We start from the raw sequence: 19,126 nt of genomic DNA, 5'->3' as shown, positions 1-19,126 counted from the left end.
GCTGAATAAACTGTGTATTAGCCAGTCTGCGCTACGCATTGCCTTATGTCACTGCCTGTCAGCATATCTGTGATGATACACAAACAAACAGGTTTCCGCTCATTGCCATCTCATAGCGACTGCAAAGTAAAGACCAAAGACCTTTATTATACCGCAGATCATCTGCAATCAAATTGTTCTTTGTCTTGTCTTCTAGAGCCATAAAAAGCCAGCAGCATTTTTGGTCACGCAGCACCCTTTACCCAATACTGTGCCAGATTTCTGGAGGTTGGTATTTGACTACAACTGCTCCTCAATCGTCATGCTCAATGAAATGGATGCAGCCCAGGTACGGTCCAATGGTAGATCTTTTCATCAGTGTCTTCATTGTATTGGGAATGCATCATCAGAAATACTAAATATTATTTAATTTTAATGTCTTTTTATTTTACTATCCATGAAAATACTTAACTATTGCAGTTTTTAGAGGCCTTCCAATAGTCTGCAGCTTTGTATTCCCTCTAGATCACTTAACAGCTTTGTTGTATAGATTGGAGCATGATGAGCAGAGTCATCTCATTATCATTAGAGAGCTTTCCTGTATTGCCAGAGCCCTAGATAAAGTAGGTAAATAGTATAACACAAAGATAAGATTCTGTATACGCCTTCCATATTATTCTTTGGCTTCGATAGCTGAGGGTGATGATTTGGGTCAGCTTGGATCTTACATAAGGTCCCAAGGAGAGTCATGTTAGGCAGAGGTGTATCTTAAAGCTTGTGGACCCAATGCAAAATCTGCAATGGCACCTACCTTGTGCCATTAAGAGTAGTGGTATATTTCTCTGGCAGAGGGACCTTTGGGTCTCAACTGAGTCTTGGGTGTGGTATCAACTGCGACCGCTGCCCACACTATAGCTACATCCCTGCTAGTAGGGTAAGTGATACTCTAAGGCACTAATAATTACAAGGCATATCTTAGTATGCTCTAACTAATACAAAGGAATTAAAGGAGTCTTCTGGGATATATTGATGCCCTATCCTTAGTATAGGTTATCAATATATAATCATTGGATGTCTAACACCCAGGACCGCCACCGATCAACTGTTTCAAGAGGCTACAGTATATGGGTAAGCACTATGGCCTCTTAACTGAATACCAAGCTCCATTAGCCCAATTCACTTTGGGGAAAGACCTGCCACTGTACCCTTTGATCAACAAATGTGACATCATCTGTGTAAGTAAGATGCTGCAGCGCTCGCCAGCTGGATCCTCACCGATGACATAATGATGACCTATCTTACGGATAGGTCATCAATATAAAAGTCTCAAAAAACTCCTTTAGGCTAAGCAAACCAAAAACACAAAGCGCTGCAGAAAAGACCACAGTGGAAACGCAACGCGTACAGAATTTTTTATAGAATGTCTGCAGAGTATTCCTCTTTGCACTTTCTGTCCCTATTATAACTATACAGAAAACGCCAGTGTTTCCATAGACATAATTGACAAACTGCGATTTACAAAAACATGATTTTCACTGCTATTTTTCTACAATGTGTGAATGGGATGATCCAGAATCCCAGCAGGTACTATGAAACGTCGCAGTTTTTGCAGCAGCGTTTTCACAATGCAGGATCTCATTCTTAACGTTTTGGATTAGAACCGATAAAAAGTAGAAATGTGAACATATAGAATGGTAAAAAGAGAAAATCAAAGGTTAACGTTTCAAAAACGACTTAATACTTAATTACATTTTCATTGCAATCACAAAAAATAATAAAACATGCAATATTGACAGCCCTGTAACCATACCAACCCACAATACATAGCAAAAAACAATCATTACATTGTTATTATTGTGCAAAGCAAGGTTGTGCGGGATCAGACAAATATTGTACAGGATTAGAAAACCCATTGCTGGGTTTTTTACTTGTTGATGGAGCTCAGAGCTACTGAAGTTGGTGCAGAGCTGCAATACCACACACAACCTGTAGTAGGGGTGGCATTGCTTTTGGAAGAAAACAGCTATATATTTTTTATTCCTATGGAACCTCATTAAGGCTGTATTCACACAGAGTAACGCCAGGCTTTTTTGTGTGTTTTTTGCACATAACGCCGCGTAGCGCCGCGTATACGCCGCGTTAACGCCGGTCAACGCCACCGCAAAATAACGCGGCGTATACGCGGCGCTACGCGGCGCTATGTGCAAAAAACACACAAAAAACGCCTGGCGTTACTCTGTGTGAATACAGCCTAAAGGGGTATTCCCACGTTGCATACTCACCAGTCTTCACTGCTGTAAAATCTTCTTTCTTACTGGTTTCTTGCGTCATTTGGTGGGTGGGGTTTCATATGCAACCTGAAATTTAGCTCCATCCCCAAATTAGCATGTAGCTCTGCCCACCGCATAGCGTGATCCTATGGGGTGGCTGAAGGGCCTGTGATGTCATCAAAGGTCCTCAAATAACACTATATGCACAGTATTGGACTATGAAGTACAGGCAGGAGCAACTCCATTCTGTGTTACATACAGAGACTGCCTGTCTCTGCCATAATGAACACAATTGAATTAGCTAGCCTGATAACTGGGAGAACAGAAGACGAGTCCAGAAAGGAAAGCAGCTCCTCTCCTCTATCTGAGAGCAGGGAGCTAGGTCACGTGGTGTAGACACAGGAATAGCTAGAAACACAGGCTGGCTCCCGTGCACTTAGCCCCTCCTCCCTCCCCCCTGAGAGCAGCAGATACATCACTTCACTTTTGAGAAGATAAGTCAAGGGCTGTGTCAACAATGAATTGAATAAAGTAAGAGAGTGGACAAACAAAGCAGTTTTGCTGAAGCAGTGTATTTAGGAAAAGTCTTACATCCACATTAACAAGCAGTATAGGTAGGATCCTTGTGATGGGAACCTTTAAGGCTGAGGCCCCAGGGCCAAGAGTGGATTGAGCAGTAGTAAGAGCTTGCTAGATATTTCCTATTCCTTCTCTGGCTGCTCTTAGGTTTGGCTAAAAAACAAAATGGAGCAAATTTTGCAACAAAAAAAGCAGCGTTTCCACAACGTGGGGCCTATAATTGATGGCTTATGCTTAGGATAACATTCAAGATTGGCAGGGTTCCGATACTTGGGCCTCATGACCGATCAGCTGTTTGAAGTGTCTGCAGCATTCAGGTGAGTGCTGCAGCCTCTTCAGTACTTACCAAGCACATTTGTACAGGGGCTCTGCTTGGTATTGCTGCTCAACCTGCTCTCTTGAATGGGGCAGAGCTATGATCAGCCCGTGTGGCCAATGATCAAGACGACACACGGCTCATGAAGTGGAAACAGCGCAGCCACTCGCGGGTCAACGGGGTCCTGGCTGTCGGACCCCCACGGATCTTCAGTTCTGTCCAAAGTTCCAGACAACCCCTTTAAGTGTTAAATTTCCTCCTTTTAAATCTGTTGAGATTATCAATACCAGTAGAGAAGAGAAGAACTATGATACATAACTAGTCCGGCAGGTGAAATACAGAGAGGACGCCATCACTATAGTATATACTGGGTTGTGTTTTACTAGCCCTAATGTATCACACAAGGTAACTGGACATTTTTAGAACATTGATATTAAATGTTTATTGTCATCTACACATAGATTTTCTCCTGCAGAGGAGCATAAAACAAGTATGGCGTTATTTAGTGAGTCCACACCAGACAACCAACCAATCACAGTTAGTGTCTACTCGCCGAGTACAATCTCTTACAGATCCCGGACGGCTTTATGTGACCTGACAGCTTTTTCATTCTTCAATTAATCTAAATCAGAAATACAATGTTCTGTTCTAAATAAAACCTGACACATAATTAGATAATTCTCGATGAATACATTAATAGGAACACACGGATTAGTTGTCCAATCCAACAGATATATCAACAGAAAATGACTCAAAATTGGTGCCAAGACAAATATTCGCTTTGTTACTCTTGGGGTGTATTCATATAGCGGAATGTGGCACTGATGTTGGGGCAGATTCTGTCTCAGAATCAGAACCAAATTCCCCCCGAATCTGCTTCCCATTGTGTTCAATGAGTGGTAGTTTGAGGCAGGATGCCGAAAAAACATAAGTGTCTTGTTCGTTCTTGCTGCGGATGCTACAGCTGATCGGTCGTAGATCCCAAGACACAGGACAGTCAGCTGATCAGCGATTGAGACCCTCAGCGAAACTCTGCTTCAGTTTTGTACCCTTGGAACCAGAGGCCCAGAAATTGAAAAAGAATCTAAGGTGGAAGTCTGCCTTAACTCCTCTTACGTTTCCAATGGCTGATCGGGCCCTCTTGGATTTCACATTGGTTTCTTACCAAGTGTTTTACCTAATCCATTTTGGACAAGCTCTACTTTTTATTAGGGTCCTTTAATGATAAGCAGATCACAAAGTGTTTCTCTGCCAGGGATTCCAATGATCAACTGTAATATGTGGAGAATCCTGATAGTAACTGTTCAGTTTCCCTACAGCACCTCCGCAGGGGAAATTAAGCATTACACATTAATGGATTTTTTAGGTAACAGTAGGGCAAGTATTCCAGTGTGAAAAACCCTATTTATAATCACTCTCCTGTCTGGCCAAAAGATTAGGATCCTAAAAAGCGGACCCTATATTAACTCCTAACTTCCCAATAGGGTATATATAAATGAGTTTTGTAAACCAGACGACCTAATCAAAAGTGTATTAATATCATGTAATGTAGTATTCAAAGCCCATGTTTGTCTCCATGGGAGATTACTCCATACTGCTGGCATTGAAGTCCGTTGTTCTCATCCTTCATATGATGAAAACAATGGACCTAAACACTGAAAGAATGCCTGATGCAGACAAAGCGCTGTCCATTTCCATTCACCGTAAGGTAAAAAACATGATGGCACCTGTCTTCCATCTTCCTTGCTTACTTTTCTAACAAAACAGAAAGTCGTATCTGCAAAACTTTTCCTTCCATTATTGAAGTGCAGAAACAAAATGGAAGAAAACTTTTACAGTATAGTGTTCCATCTTCACCAGCTATTGTAAATCCATTGCTCTTATCTTATAGTGGACTTTAAATCCATTGTTCTGATCCTATAGTGGACTTTAAAGGGGTTGTCCCATCACAAGGATCCTATCTATACTGCTTGTTAATGTGGATGTAAGACTTTTCCTAAATACACTGCTTCAGCAAAACTGCTTTGTTTGGCCACTATCTTACTTTATTCAATTCTTTGTGGCCACAGCCCTGACTTAGCTGCTCATGAGTCAAGTGATGTATCTGCCTGCTCTCAGGGGAGGGAGGAGGCGCTAAGTGCAGGGAGCGAACCTGTGTATCTAGCTATTCCTGTGTCTACACCACGTGACCTAGCTTACTGCTATCAGATAGAGGAGAGGAGCTGCTTTCATTTCTGAACTCGTCTTCTATTCTCCCAGTTATCAGGCTAGCTAATTCAATTGTGTTCATTATGGCAGAGACAGGCAGTCTCTGTATGTAACACAGAATGGGGTTGCTGCTGCCTGTACTTCATAGTCCAATATGGGTGGGCAGAGCTACACGCGATTTTGGGGGCGGAGCTAAACGGCAGGTTGCATGTGAAACCCCACCCACCAAATGATGCAAGAAACCAGGAAGAAAGAAGATTTTACAGCAGTAAAGACTGATGAGCATGTGAGGTGGGAATACCCCTTTAAGTCCATTGCTCTGATCCTATAGTGGATATGAGCAACAAACTTCAATCATTGCAGTAAAAGTGGCCTTAAATGGTCATCTAATCTTGCGGACATTGTTGGGTTTGGCGGTATTACGGTAGAATATGACCTGCTTAACATTCGTGAGTGTCTCCCATTCACCCCCTTCTTTTATTAGGCGTATAGCGATAGAACGGAAAGCATTTTAGTAAGTTTATAACCCAGTATAATTATCTGGTGAGACTTCAGTTAGACGAGGAACACAAAGCTAAATGAAAATTTGAATGACAATTGAAGATTGACAGTGTTTTTTCAAAAATCGATTCCGCTTTAGCTGAAACTTGTTTTTTTTGTTGAAGTCTAGCTTTTCTACTTGTGTACCTGCGGGGGACATATTTCCCCTCTCAATGAACAGCTGCCCATCCCACATCTATGCATGTCATTTCGTGGCACTGTTATTTCTCTCCCTATGTGATTATACTACTCGGCATGTTGGGCTGTTTCTATGATTGCTGATTATATCCCTGAATCTTATTATTTTTCAATTTCTTTGTTATTCTATCAGTGTTTTTGTTTCTCGCAGCGTGTTTCTATATGGCTCTGCATGCCCTTGCTTTGCTTTGTATTCAGATGAATATTGTCTAAGTGTCAGTTTCCTTTCCTAGCTGTGCCTCCAATACTGGCCAGAGAAGACATCCTGTTGTTACGGGCCGGTGCAAGTGGAATTTGTATCAGCAGATATCGACGAGGACACCATTAGCCGGATATTCCGGATCTGTAATATGGCAAGGGTAAGAAAATGTGATTTCGTTAGATGTGCAACAATGCTTGCCCTGAACGGAAAATTGAGATTGTCTGTATTGCAGCCGCAAGACGGGTATCGCATTGTACAGCACCTCCAGTATATTGGGTGGCCGGCCTACCGAGATACACCGCCGTCAAAGCGCTCTATACTAAAGGTTGTGCAGAGGTTGGAGAAGTGGCAAGAACAGTATGATGGCAGGGAAGGCAGGACAGTAGTACATTGCCTGTAAGTACGGAGTTGGTTCCACTTCTGATAGATTCATGGTTATATCATATGTTCATACCAAATCTACAGAATATTCAGAGATATGTAGAACTTCCCAAAAACCTTTGTCAGTGGGATTGTGTCTGTCATTGTACTTTTATCACACTTGATCACTACATGTACAGTCTGTGCAGATATTCGGTCGGTGCTGTCCTTGGTGCTGAACCAGTCTAGCCTGAGACTCCCATTGATGAAATGTTCATGGCCAGGCCTAAGGGTAGACTGCCAATGTTTAAGAAACTGAAAACCTCTTTCACCTTGTCCATAAAAGATTTAAGCTGTCTGGGAAGTGAAAGTGGCAATGGACTGCGTATGTGTTCTTCAGTCAAACCCAACTAGAACTCTGTGACGTGAAACACTTAACACCAATTTTATGGCATCACGCTTTATGGACTAAAACAGAACACATTTTTAAGTTTTATCATGAAAATAGAGACTTAAAGAAAACTTGTCAGGTCATTTCTTCTGCCCTATGTGATAGGATATTATAGATAAGGAGAAGCTAAGCTCTTTCATATAAAGGTTTATAGGATATGGCGCAGGATTTAACTAAAAAAAACACCGTAAATCCTAATAGCACTCCTAGGAAAGACAATTAGAGTCCTGCTGACCCCATAAACACACAGTTATTGATAGTTCAGCCTCCATCAGTGTCGTCGGTCTTAGGAGTTCTGTCAAGATTTACTAAGAAATCCTCTTATAACCCTATAAATCACAGAGCTCAGCTTCTCTCCTCTATCATATAACCCTATATATCATAGAGCTCATCTCCTCTCCTCTATCATATAACCCTATATATCACAGAGCTCAGCTTCTCCCCTCTATCATATAACCCTATATATCACAGAGCTCAGCTTCTCTCCTCTATCATATAACCCTATATATCACAGAGCTCAGCTTCTCTCCTCTATCATATAACCCTATATATCACAGAGCCCAGCTTCTCTCCTCTATCATATAATCCTATATATCAGAGAGCTCAGCTTCTCTCCTCCATCATATAATCCTATATATCACAGAGCTCAGCTTCTCTCCTCTATCATATAACCCTATATATCACAGAGCTCAGCTTCTCTCCTCTATCATATAACCCTATATATCACAGAGCTCAGCTTCTCTCCCCCTATCATATAACCCTATATATCACAGCGCTCAGCTTCTCTCCCTCTATCATATAACCCTATATACTAGAGCTCAGCTTCTCTCCTCTATCATATAACCCTATATATCACAGAGCTCAGCTTCTCTCCTCTATCATATAACTCTATATATCACAGAGCTCAGCTTCTCTCTCTATCATATAACCCTATATATCACAGAGCTCAGCTTCTCTCCTCTATCATATAACCCTATATATCACAGAGCTCAGCTTCTCTCCTCTATCATATAACCTATATATCACAGAGCTCAGCTTCTCTCCTCTATCATATAACCCTATATATCACAGAGCTCAGCTTCTCTCCTCTATCATATAACCTATATATCACAGAGCTCAGCTTCTCTCCTCCATCATATAACCCTATATATCACAGAGCTCAGCTTCTCTCCTCTATCATATAACCCTATATATCACAGTGCTCAGCTTCTCTCCTCTATCATATAACCCTATATATCACAGAGCTCAGCTTCTCTCCTCTATCATATAACCTATATATCACAGAGCTCAGCTTCTCTCCTCCATCATATAACCCTATATATCACAGAGCTCAGCTTCTCTCCTCTATCATATAACCCTATAGCAGCATTATACCGTATGTCTTGCTGGCAAAGTTTTTCTTAAGTTAAGTGGACAACTCTTGGCGTTACATTTAAGAGCAATTTCTTTTGTTATTTTGTCCTAGTTTGTTTTTTTTATATAATTCATTTTATCCAAGTAAGCCTTCAGAAAGACTACAAATGGTTGACTGAAATCTGCGTTGTCTTAATCCAACAATTCTGTTTATTCAAACAAATACAATACAATATGTTCAATGCAAAGAGAAAAAAGAATAATAACCACATTTCAAGGACACAATTTCTCTTTTTTTGTCATCTATATTTGACTAGGTTAAATGGACTGGAAAGAAAGACATAAGTACTTGTATACTGTTTATTTTACATACTGCAATGTGCCGGAAGACTGGTAGCGAGAATGGATTTAATCCTGGAATAAAGTAGCTATAGATGTGTCTTCATCCCTAAAGAGGGCTTAAGCATATCTAGGTAGAGCATCTTGGCAATACCTTAGCCCCCCGTGCCCGCCGCTTGCTTCTTAGTCACTAGTAGAGTTCCTTTGAGGTCACCTTAATCACCTCGCATGTTAAACTTCAAAGAAGCGACCATTAGAGGGTATGACAGGCAGAAAGTGAGTGGGCAGACTTCACAGTGAATGTATAAACCGATTGTTGTTACAGGCAATCTAACAGGAACTATTGTTTCCACATGTCGAAAGACTAATAATTCAACCGAAATAAAAAAATATTTTCTTAGCAAATATTAACCCAATGTTAAAGGGAAGGTTCAGGCCCGGTTAACATCTGCATTCGGTATTCCATTCCGGCAATCCGCTTGGGGACCCCCCAAATGGAAACCTATACATATTAAAAAGGGGTTAGCTAAAAAACCACACGGACCCCATAGACTATAATTAGATCTGTGTGGATTCCGATCGGACCCCAAAACTGAATAGGGATTATATGGGAATCCACCACAGATTTTACTAAACTAATCTAGCAGTCCACACATTGCCCGGCATTAGCTGGTGCTGAGAAAGGGTTTCTATTCCATCCACCACTTTGGAAAACCGAGGTGAAGAGGCCTCAAAGCTAAAATTGGACTCATTCTATTAATTCTTTGCAATATTATAGCTGTAATATCTTGAATCATTTGGGGCCATTAAAATTGACCAGTGGAATGGCTCCCTAAACCATTTTTGTTAACATTGTAGAGCTTATCCCAAAATAAGGGGTGCCCAAAGAAGCCAGAGCTCAGCTTCTCTCCTCTATCATATAACTCTATATATCACAGAGCTCAGCTTCTCTCCTCTATCATATAACCCTATATATCACAGAGCTCAGCTTCTCTCCTCTATCATATAATCCTATATATCACAGAGCTCAGCTTCTCTCCTCTATCATATAACCCTATATATCATAGAGCTCATCTCCTCTCCTCTATCATATAACCCTATATATCACAGAGCTCAGCTTCTCCCCTCTATCATATAACCCTATATATCACAGAGCTCAGCTTCTCTCCTCTATCATATAACCCTATATATCACAGAGCTCAGCTTCTCTCCTCTATCATATAACCCTATATATCACAGAGCCCAGCTTCTCTCCTCTATCATATAATCCTATATATCAGAGAGCTCAGCTTCTCTCCTCCATCATATAATCCTATATATCACAGAGCTCAGCTTCTCTCCTCTATCATATAACCCTATATATCACAGAGCTCAGCTTCTCTCCTCTATCATATAACCCTATATATCACAGAGCTCAGCTTCTCTCCCCCTATCATATAACCCTATATATCACAGCGCTCAGCTTCTCTCCCTCTATCATATAACCCTATATACTAGAGCTCAGCTTCTCTCCTCTATCATATAACCCTATATATCACAGAGCTCAGCTTCTCTCCTCTATCATATAACTCTATATATCACAGAGCTCAGCTTCTCTCTCTATCATATAACCCTATATATCACAGAGCTCAGCTTCTCTCCTCTATCATATAACCCTATATATCACAGAGCTCAGCTTCTCTCCTCTATCATATAACCTATATATCACAGAGCTCAGCTTCTCTCCTCTATCATATAACCCTATATATCACAGAGCTCAGCTTCTCTCCTCTATCATATAACCTATATATCACAGAGCTCAGCTTCTCTCCTCCATCATATAACCCTATATATCACAGAGCTCAGCTTCTCTCCTCTATCATATAACCCTATATATCACAGTGCTCAGCTTCTCTCCTCTATCATATAACCCTATATATCACAGAGCTCAGCTTCTCTCCTCTATCATATAACCTATATATCACAGAGCTCAGCTTCTCTCCTCCATCATATAACCCTATATATCACAGAGCTCAGCTTCTCTCCTCTATCATATAACCCTATAGCAGCATTATACCGTATGTCTTGCTGGCAAAGTTTTTCTTAAGTTAAGTGGACAACTCTTGGCGTTACATTTAAGAGCAATTTCTTTTGTTATTTTGTCCTAGTTTGTTTTTTTTATATAATTCATTTTATCCAAGTAAGCCTTCAGAAAGACTACAAATGGTTGACTGAAATCTGCGTTGTCTTAATCCAACAATTCTGTTTATTCAAACAAATACAATACAATATGTTCAATGCAAAGAGAAAAAAGAATAATAACCACATTTCAAAGACACAATTTCTCTTTTTTTGTCATCTATATTTGACTAGGTTAAATGGACTGGAAAGAAAGACATAAGTACTTGTATACTGTTTATTTTACATACTGCAATGTGCCGGAAGACTGGTAGCGAGAATGGATTTAATCCTGGAATAAAGTAGCTATAGATGTGTCTTCATCCCTAAAGAGGGCTTAAGCATATCTAGGTAGAGCATCTTGGCAATACCTTAGCCCCCCGTGCCCGCCGCTTGCTTCTTAGTCACTAGTAGAGTTCCTTTGAGGTCACCTTAATCACCTCGCATGTTAAACTTCAAAGAAGCGACCATTAGAGGGTATGACAGGCAGAAAGTGAGTGGGCAGACTTCACAGTGAATGTATAAACCGATTGTTGTTACAGGCAATCTAACAGGAACTATTGTTTCCACATGTCGAAAGACTAATAATTCAACCGAAATAAAAAAATATTTTCTTAGCAAATATTAACCCAATGTTAAAGGGAAGGTTCAGGCCCGGTTAACATCTGCATTCGGTATTCCATTCCGGCAATCCGCTTGGGGACCCCCCAAATGGAAACCTATACATATTAAAAAGGGGTTAGCTAAAAAACCACACGGACCCCATAGACTATAATTAGATCTGTGTGGATTCCGATCGGACCCCAAAACTGAATAGGGATTATATGGGAATCCACCACAGATTTTACTAAACTAATCTAGCAGTCCACACATTGCCCGGCATTAGCTGGTGCTGAGAAAGGGTTTCTATTCCATCCACCACTTTGGAAAACCGAGGTGAAGAGGCCTCAAAGCTAAAATTGGACTCATTCTATTAATTCTTTGCAATATTATAGCTGTAATATCTTGAATCATTTGGGGCCATTAAAATTGACCAGTGGAATGGCTCCCTAAACCATTTTTGTTAACATTGTAGAGCTTATCCCAAAATAAGGGGTGCCCAAAGAAGCCAGAGCTCAGCTTCTCTCCTCTATCATATAACTCTATATATCACAGAGCTCAGCTTCTCTCCTCTATCATATAACCCTATATATCACAGAGCTCAGCTTCTCTCCTCTATCATATAATCCTATATATCACAGAGCTCAGCTTCTCTCCTCTATCATATAACCCTATATATCATAGAGCTCATCTCCTCTCCTCTATCATATAACCCTATATATCACAGAGCTCAGCTTCTCCCCTCTATCATATAACCCTATATATCACAGAGCTCAGCTTCTCTCCTCTATCATATAACCCTATATATCACAGAGCTCAGCTTCTCTCCTCTATCATATAACCCTATATATCACAGAGCCCAGCTTCTCTCCTCTATCATATAATCCTATATATCAGAGAGCTCAGCTTCTCTCCTCCATCATATAATCCTATATATCACAGAGCTCAGCTTCTCTCCTCTATCATATAACCCTATATATCACAGAGCTCAGCTTCTCTCCTCTATCATATAACCCTATATATCACAGAGCTCAGCTTCTCTCCCCCTATCATATAACCCTATATATCACAGCGCTCAGCTTCTCTCCCTCTATCATATAACCCTATATACTAGAGCTCAGCTTCTCTCCTCTATCATATAACCCTATATATCACAGAGCTCAGCTTCTCTCCTCTATCATATAACTCTATATATCACAGAGCTCAGCTTCTCTCTCTATCATATAACCCTATATATCACAGAGCTCAGCTTCTCTCCTCTATCATATAACCCTATATATCACAGAGCTCAGCTTCTCTCCTCTATCATATAACCTATATATCACAGAGCTCAGCTTCTCTCCTCTATCATATAACCCTATATATCACAGAGCTCAGCTTCTCTCCTCTATCATATAACCTATATATCACAGAGCTCAGCTTCTCTCCTCCATCATATAACCCTATATATCACAGAGCTCAGCTTCTCTCCTCTATCATATAACCCTATATATCACAGTGCTCAGCTTCTCTCCTCTATCATATAACCCTATATATCACAGAGCTCAGCTTCTCTCCTCTATCATATAACCTATATATCACAGAGCTCAGCTTCTCTCCTCCATCATATAACCCTATATATCACAGAGCTCAGCTTCTCTCCTCTATCATATAACCCTATAGCAGCATTATACCGTATGTCTTGCTGGCAAAGTTTTTCTTAAGTTAAGTGGACAACTCTTGGCGTTACATTTAAGAGCAATTTCTTTTGTTATTTTGTCCTAGTTTGTTTTTTTCATATAATTCATTTTATCCAAGTAAGCCTTCAGAAAGACTACAAATGGTTGACTGAAATCTGCGTTGTCTTAATCCAACAATTCTGTTTATTCAAACAAATACAATACAATATGTTCAATGCAAAGAGAAAAAAGAATAATAACCACATTTCAAGGACACAATTTCTCTTTTTTTGTCATCTATATTTGACTAGGTTAAATGGACTGGAAAGAAAGACATAAGTACTTGTATACTGTTTATTTTACATACTGCAATGTGCCGGAAGACTGGTAGCGAGAATGGATTTAATCCTGGAATAAAGTAGCTATAGATGTGTCTTCATCCCTAAAGAGGGCTTAAGCATATCTAGGTAGAGCATCTTGGCAATACCTTAGCCCCCCGTGCCCGCCGCTTGCTTCTTAGTCACTAGTAGAGTTCCTTTGAGGTCACCTTAATCACCTCGCATGTTAAACTTCAAAGAAGCGACCATTAGAGGGTATGACAGGCAGAAAGTGAGTGGGCAGACTTCACAGTGAATGTATAAACCGATTGTTGTTACAGGCAATCTAACAGGAACTATTGTTTCCACATGTCGAAAGACTAATAATTCAACCGAAATAAAAAAATATTTTCTTAGCAAATATTAACCCAATGTTAAAGGGAAGGTTCAGGCCCGGTTAACATCTGCATTCGGTATTCCATTCCGGCAATCCGCTTGGGGACCCCCCAAATGGAAACCTATACATATTAAAAAGGGGTTAGCTAAAAAACCACACGGACCCCATAGACTATAATTAGATCTGTGTGGATTCCGATCGGACCCCAAAACTGAATAGGGATTATATGGGAATCCACCACAGATTTTACTAAACTAATCTAGCAGTCCACACATTGCCCGGCATTAGCTGGTGCTGAGAAAGGGTTTCTATTCCATCCACCACTTTGGAAAACCGAGGTGAAGAGGCCTCAAAGCTAAAATTGGACTCATTCTATTAATTCTTTGCAATATTATAGCTGTAATATCTTGAATCATTTGGGGCCATTAAAATTGACCAGTGGAATGGCTCCCTAAACCATTTTTGTTAACATTGTAGAGCTTATCCCAAAATAAGGGGTGCCCAAAGAAGCCAGAGCTCAGCTTCTCTCCTCTATCATATAACTCTATATATCACAGAGCTCAGCTTCTCTCCTCTATCATATAACCCTATATATCACAGAGCTCAGCTTCTCTCCTCTATCATATAATCCTATATATCACAGAGCTCAGCTTCTCTCCTCTATCATATAACCCTATATATCACAGAGTTCAGCTTCTCTCCTCTATCATATAACCCTATATATCACAGAGCTCAGCTTCTCTCCTCTATCATATAACCCTATATATCACAGAGCTCAGCTTCTCTCCTCTATCATATAACCCTATATATCACAGAGCTCAGCTTCTCTCCTCTACCATATAACCCTATATATCACAGAGCTCAGCTTCTCTCCTCTATCATATAACCCTATATATCGCAGAGCTCAGCTTCTCTCCTCCATCATATAATCCTATATATCACAGAGCTCAGCTTCTCTCCTCTATCATATAACCCTATATATCACAGAGCTCAGCTTCTCTTCTCTATCATATAACCCTATATATCACACAGCTCAGCTTCTCTTCTCTATCATATAATCCTATATATCACAGAGCTCAGCTTCTCTCCTCTATCATATAACCCTATATATCACAGAGCTCAGCTTCTCTCCCACTATCATATAACCCTATATATCACAGAGCTCAGCTTCTCTCTCATCATATAACCCTATATATCACAGAGCTCAGCTTCTCTCCCACTATCATATAACCCTATATATCACAGAGCTCAGCTTCTCTCCCACTATCATATAACCCTATATATCACACAGCTCAGCTTCTCTCCTCTATTATATAAACCTGTATATCACAGAGCTCAGCTTCTCTCCTCTATTATATAACACTATATATCACAGAGCTCAGCTTCTCTCCTCGATCATATAATCCTATATCTCACACAGCTCAGCTTCTCTCCTCTATTATATAACCCTATATATCACAGAGCTCAGCTTCTCCCCTCTATCATATAACCCTATATATCATAGAGCTCAGCTTCTCTCCTCTATCATATAACCATATATATCACAGAGCTCAGCTTCTCTCTCCTCTATCACATAACCCTATATATATCACAGAGCTCAGCTTCTCCCCTCTATCATATAACCCTATATATCACAGAGCTCAGCTTCTCTCTTCTCTCATACCCTCCTCTCACATAGGGCAGCACCTGACAGGTTCACTATAAAATCCATTGATTCATATCAATTAATGCACCACAATAAACTATACCAAAGTCAGTCTTACAACCCCTTTAACTTAGTGTATGCCATATCATAGATTATTTTAAGTTCTTTCCCCAGTCTTGCTCGCCCAGAATATGCCTTTTTTCCAGCACCAATATGTACAGGGTTTGTAATATCGACTGTGGCATTGCAGACGTCTTGTGAAAGGCTTTTGTGTCAGACATATTATGTTCTCCCTCAGGAATGGAGGAGGTCGCAGTGGAACATTCTGTGCTATCTGTAGTGTTTGTGAGATGATCCAGCAGCAAAACATTATTGATGTGTTTCACACCGTGAAAACCCTGCGGAATAACAAGGCAAACATGGTGGAGACACTGGTGAGTGGCCGCAGATACATTCTCTGATAAATTAAAAAATGAAAAGTAAAAGTAAGTCTTAGTACACTTCCAAATCCAAAAACATCCAAAGCTGTCGTCGTGTTGTCTTCTGTGCGTAGGAAGGAGGTTGGCATCTGGTTGGTTTCTACAACCATATTTACTTAACTAAAATGTACAGATTTTATACAACATATTTACATCTTCTCACTGGTCGCGTGATCTCATGTTCTCCCACACAGATGAATATGTTTGGTCTTTTATATTTAGCCATAGTTTAACTACTGCATATTCTGCCATCTTTTTCTGCCCACATAGCATGATATCTCTTGGCTTCCAGTTCTGAAAACTAAATCCCAAAGGGTCTTGCTGAACTTCTTGGAACTTTATCCATCTTGCATCTCTCCTTATATACTTGTTTATATAGAAACATATTACATATGAAGGGTTGGTAAAGTGCTCATACCCTACATGATCACAATCAGAGATCCATTTCGGGTTGGGGCGAGTCAACCCTCCAGTTGATTCTGGTCCAAAGGTCTTCAAATAGACCTGGAAGTGAATTTATTATATTCTGGGGCCTCTTTAGACTACAGAGTATAATAGGTGAAGGCCTAGGAGAAGTGCCTCACCTCTTCAGGGTCTCCTTGCGACATCTGGTGCTCTCATTCGGTCCTATTCTGGGCCAACGTTAAGACCTATGTTTGTGAAATACTAAGTGTCACAATGCCGATAGGAGGAGGACCAGAAGAGGACAATCGGATCAGTCATTTCTAGTCACAAACAAGAGTGTAGCTAAAATGGAGCTCAGAGGTTGTCCTGGTGGCCTGAGAAGTAGTTGATGGTTCTGATTCTGTTTTTGATGGTTCAGTTATCCATATTGGAAATTCCACCACACAATGATATTCAATTGTTGTATTTATAGGTGGGCTATCTGCTTACAGAATATCCAAATGCTAAAATGTTGAATTGAAAGCTTAAAAGAGTTGTCCAAGATTAAACGTTTTTGGCAAGAAGGCCAGGGAAGGTGAAAAAAAATTATACCCTTCATGTCAGGGAAACCGTACCTATCAGATGATGGACCTATCAGATGATGGACCTATCAGATGATGAACCTATCAGATGATGGACCTATCAGATGATGGACCTATCAGATGATGGACCTATCAGATGATGGACCTATCAGATGATGGATGTCATTAGGCTTTTGAGATCTGATGAAGATTCTGTTTAAAGGGGCATTTCTATTACTGAGCTTTATGGTATATCGAAATCATATGGTATAAATGTTTGGGACCTGCAACTATATAAAAATTGTTGAGGAGACCGCTGACCACCACATCTTGGTGGAAGTTAATGGAGAACTCTCCAGTCACTTCTAAAACAGTCAGGATATACTTTTCCCATTATAATGAATGTAGAACACTTTGAACATTTATCATCTACCTTGTTACTATAGCCAGTGACCATCTCACCAGACAAGGCACAGGGTCATGGACCTCTCATACTTGAAATAGGTGCAGGTTCCATAGGTGGAAACTGCATAAATTCTGGATACTCTTTGGATGGGAACATTCCTTTAGGCTCGCCATATGCAAGAAATAGCTGTCAGCCAATAACAAGATTTCCTTACTCTACTCTAAGCATACCAGTCTTGCAGCAGCTTATTATACCCCTTATGATCACCAATATCTACCATCGGGAGTGAAGTTGGTACACTCACATATACATTTGATCATCTGCAGGTCCAGCTGAGATTGTAAGGCTAGGTCACCTTTTATCCTGTATGTTCACATCCGTATCAGTCTCTATTCGGAGTCCATCAGAAATCCAAAACTTTTTCATCCAGCAATGTCAGATGAACTGCAATATAGTGAATGGTGTTCCTTGGGATCCATTCTTGTTTGTCATAAGCCAGACCAGAAGAACAGAGATCTGGTTTGAACATGTGCCAAGCTATAGCCTCTAAACACAAGTTCCTTATTCGTTGCTCATACGTCTTTGCTTCCCGAGCCTCTTTTCTGAAACCTTTGCTGTTTTTACATTTCAGGAACAATATAAATATGTATATGAAGTTGCCTTGGAATACCTGAATTCCTTCTGATCCTATCAGCCTGGGGAAAAGGGGGAGATGTGAGAAGATGACCGGGTCCTATGCAGCCCCTGTGTGGCTTGGAAGACTTCTACATGGGGTGGGAGGGTGGACAGTGGTTGTTGCTGATCAGAACAGACGCTTTGCACAGTATGGATTCTACGGCGCTGATATGAAGTGCACATTCGGATAGAGAGAGACTGAGCAGCAACATCTTTAAGAGCACATCAAAGAACAATGCCTTTTTCTGACTGTATTTACCACTAACCTACTCTACTCTTTTTCCGGGGTCTCTCTTCATCCCCTCTCCGCTTTCCCGTTCTCTTCTACTACATAGACACTATATACATCAATCTGTGACCTGACAAACTCCGACAAGAAAAATCAAAGACAGTGAAGTGTTTTCAATTCCTCAAACAGAGCTAGAGGATGTCCATGTACGCGGATGCAGAACTCCAGCCATTTTCTAAGGACATTTGTGACTTATCATACCAGTAACCCATGACCCACCTCTCTGATGGATGCACTAGCGGAGATGACAAGTCTCCGCGTTCACACATTACTATGAGAGAATGCTCCCTTCTATAAGCAGTGTCCTGTTGCTCTTTGCAGCAACCCCCAAGGTACAGGTGATGTGGTCTTGTCCTCTTTATAATGAACCTGTCTTTATTTATTGCTGTAAATGTTCTTGGGAGGGGGCAAAGCAGTTTGTATTCTGGAGAAATGTCTTGCAATGGAGCGTCCAATAAAATTGTGATGTCTTTTTCTTAGTAATGTTTGTATCGCCATGAGTATTTGTGTGTTTTTCAACTACAAGATGGTGGAGTATTCTTTAAGCAAATCTGTGACATGGAGAATGCAGTACAGTCTGTTGGCGGCATGTTATAGAGCAGGAGGAGCTTAGCAAATTGATATATAAGTCTATGGGAAAATATTCAATAGAATCCGTATTTTACTCATTTGAAGGGGTTGTCCAGGGAGTATTTATTCACTTACCTAGTCCGGTGGACTAGGCAGATGCTTTTGATGGACCA

General features: G+C 40.5%; 1 protein-coding gene across 7 annotated transcripts in view; it reads left to right on the top strand.

Moving 5' to 3' along the window:
• Nucleotides 1-18,862, top strand: part of PTPRT (protein tyrosine phosphatase receptor type T) — a 265,207-nt gene extending 246,345 nt beyond the window's left edge. For all 7 annotated transcript variants that reach the window (XM_075277527.1, XM_075277525.1, XM_075277524.1 and 4 more), the window contains 5 exons: nt 197-328; nt 6,324-6,449; nt 6,525-6,688; nt 15,868-16,003; nt 18,051-18,862. In XM_075277527.1, coding sequence (XP_075133628.1) covers nt 197-328; nt 6,324-6,449; nt 6,525-6,688; nt 15,868-16,003; nt 18,051-18,104 — 612 coding nt within the window. In that variant the 3' untranslated portion in view covers nt 18,105-18,862. The remainder of the gene's footprint in view (nt 1-196; nt 329-6,323; nt 6,450-6,524; nt 6,689-15,867; nt 16,004-18,050) is intronic.
• Nucleotides 18,863-19,126: the final 264 nt, after the last annotated feature.

This window comes from Leptodactylus fuscus, chromosome 6 (assembly GCF_031893055.1).
Source record: "Leptodactylus fuscus isolate aLepFus1 chromosome 6, aLepFus1.hap2, whole genome shotgun sequence".
Classification (NCBI taxonomy): Eukaryota; Metazoa; Chordata; class Amphibia; order Anura; family Leptodactylidae; genus Leptodactylus; species Leptodactylus fuscus.
This window is presented reverse-complemented; position numbering and strand designations above follow the sequence as displayed.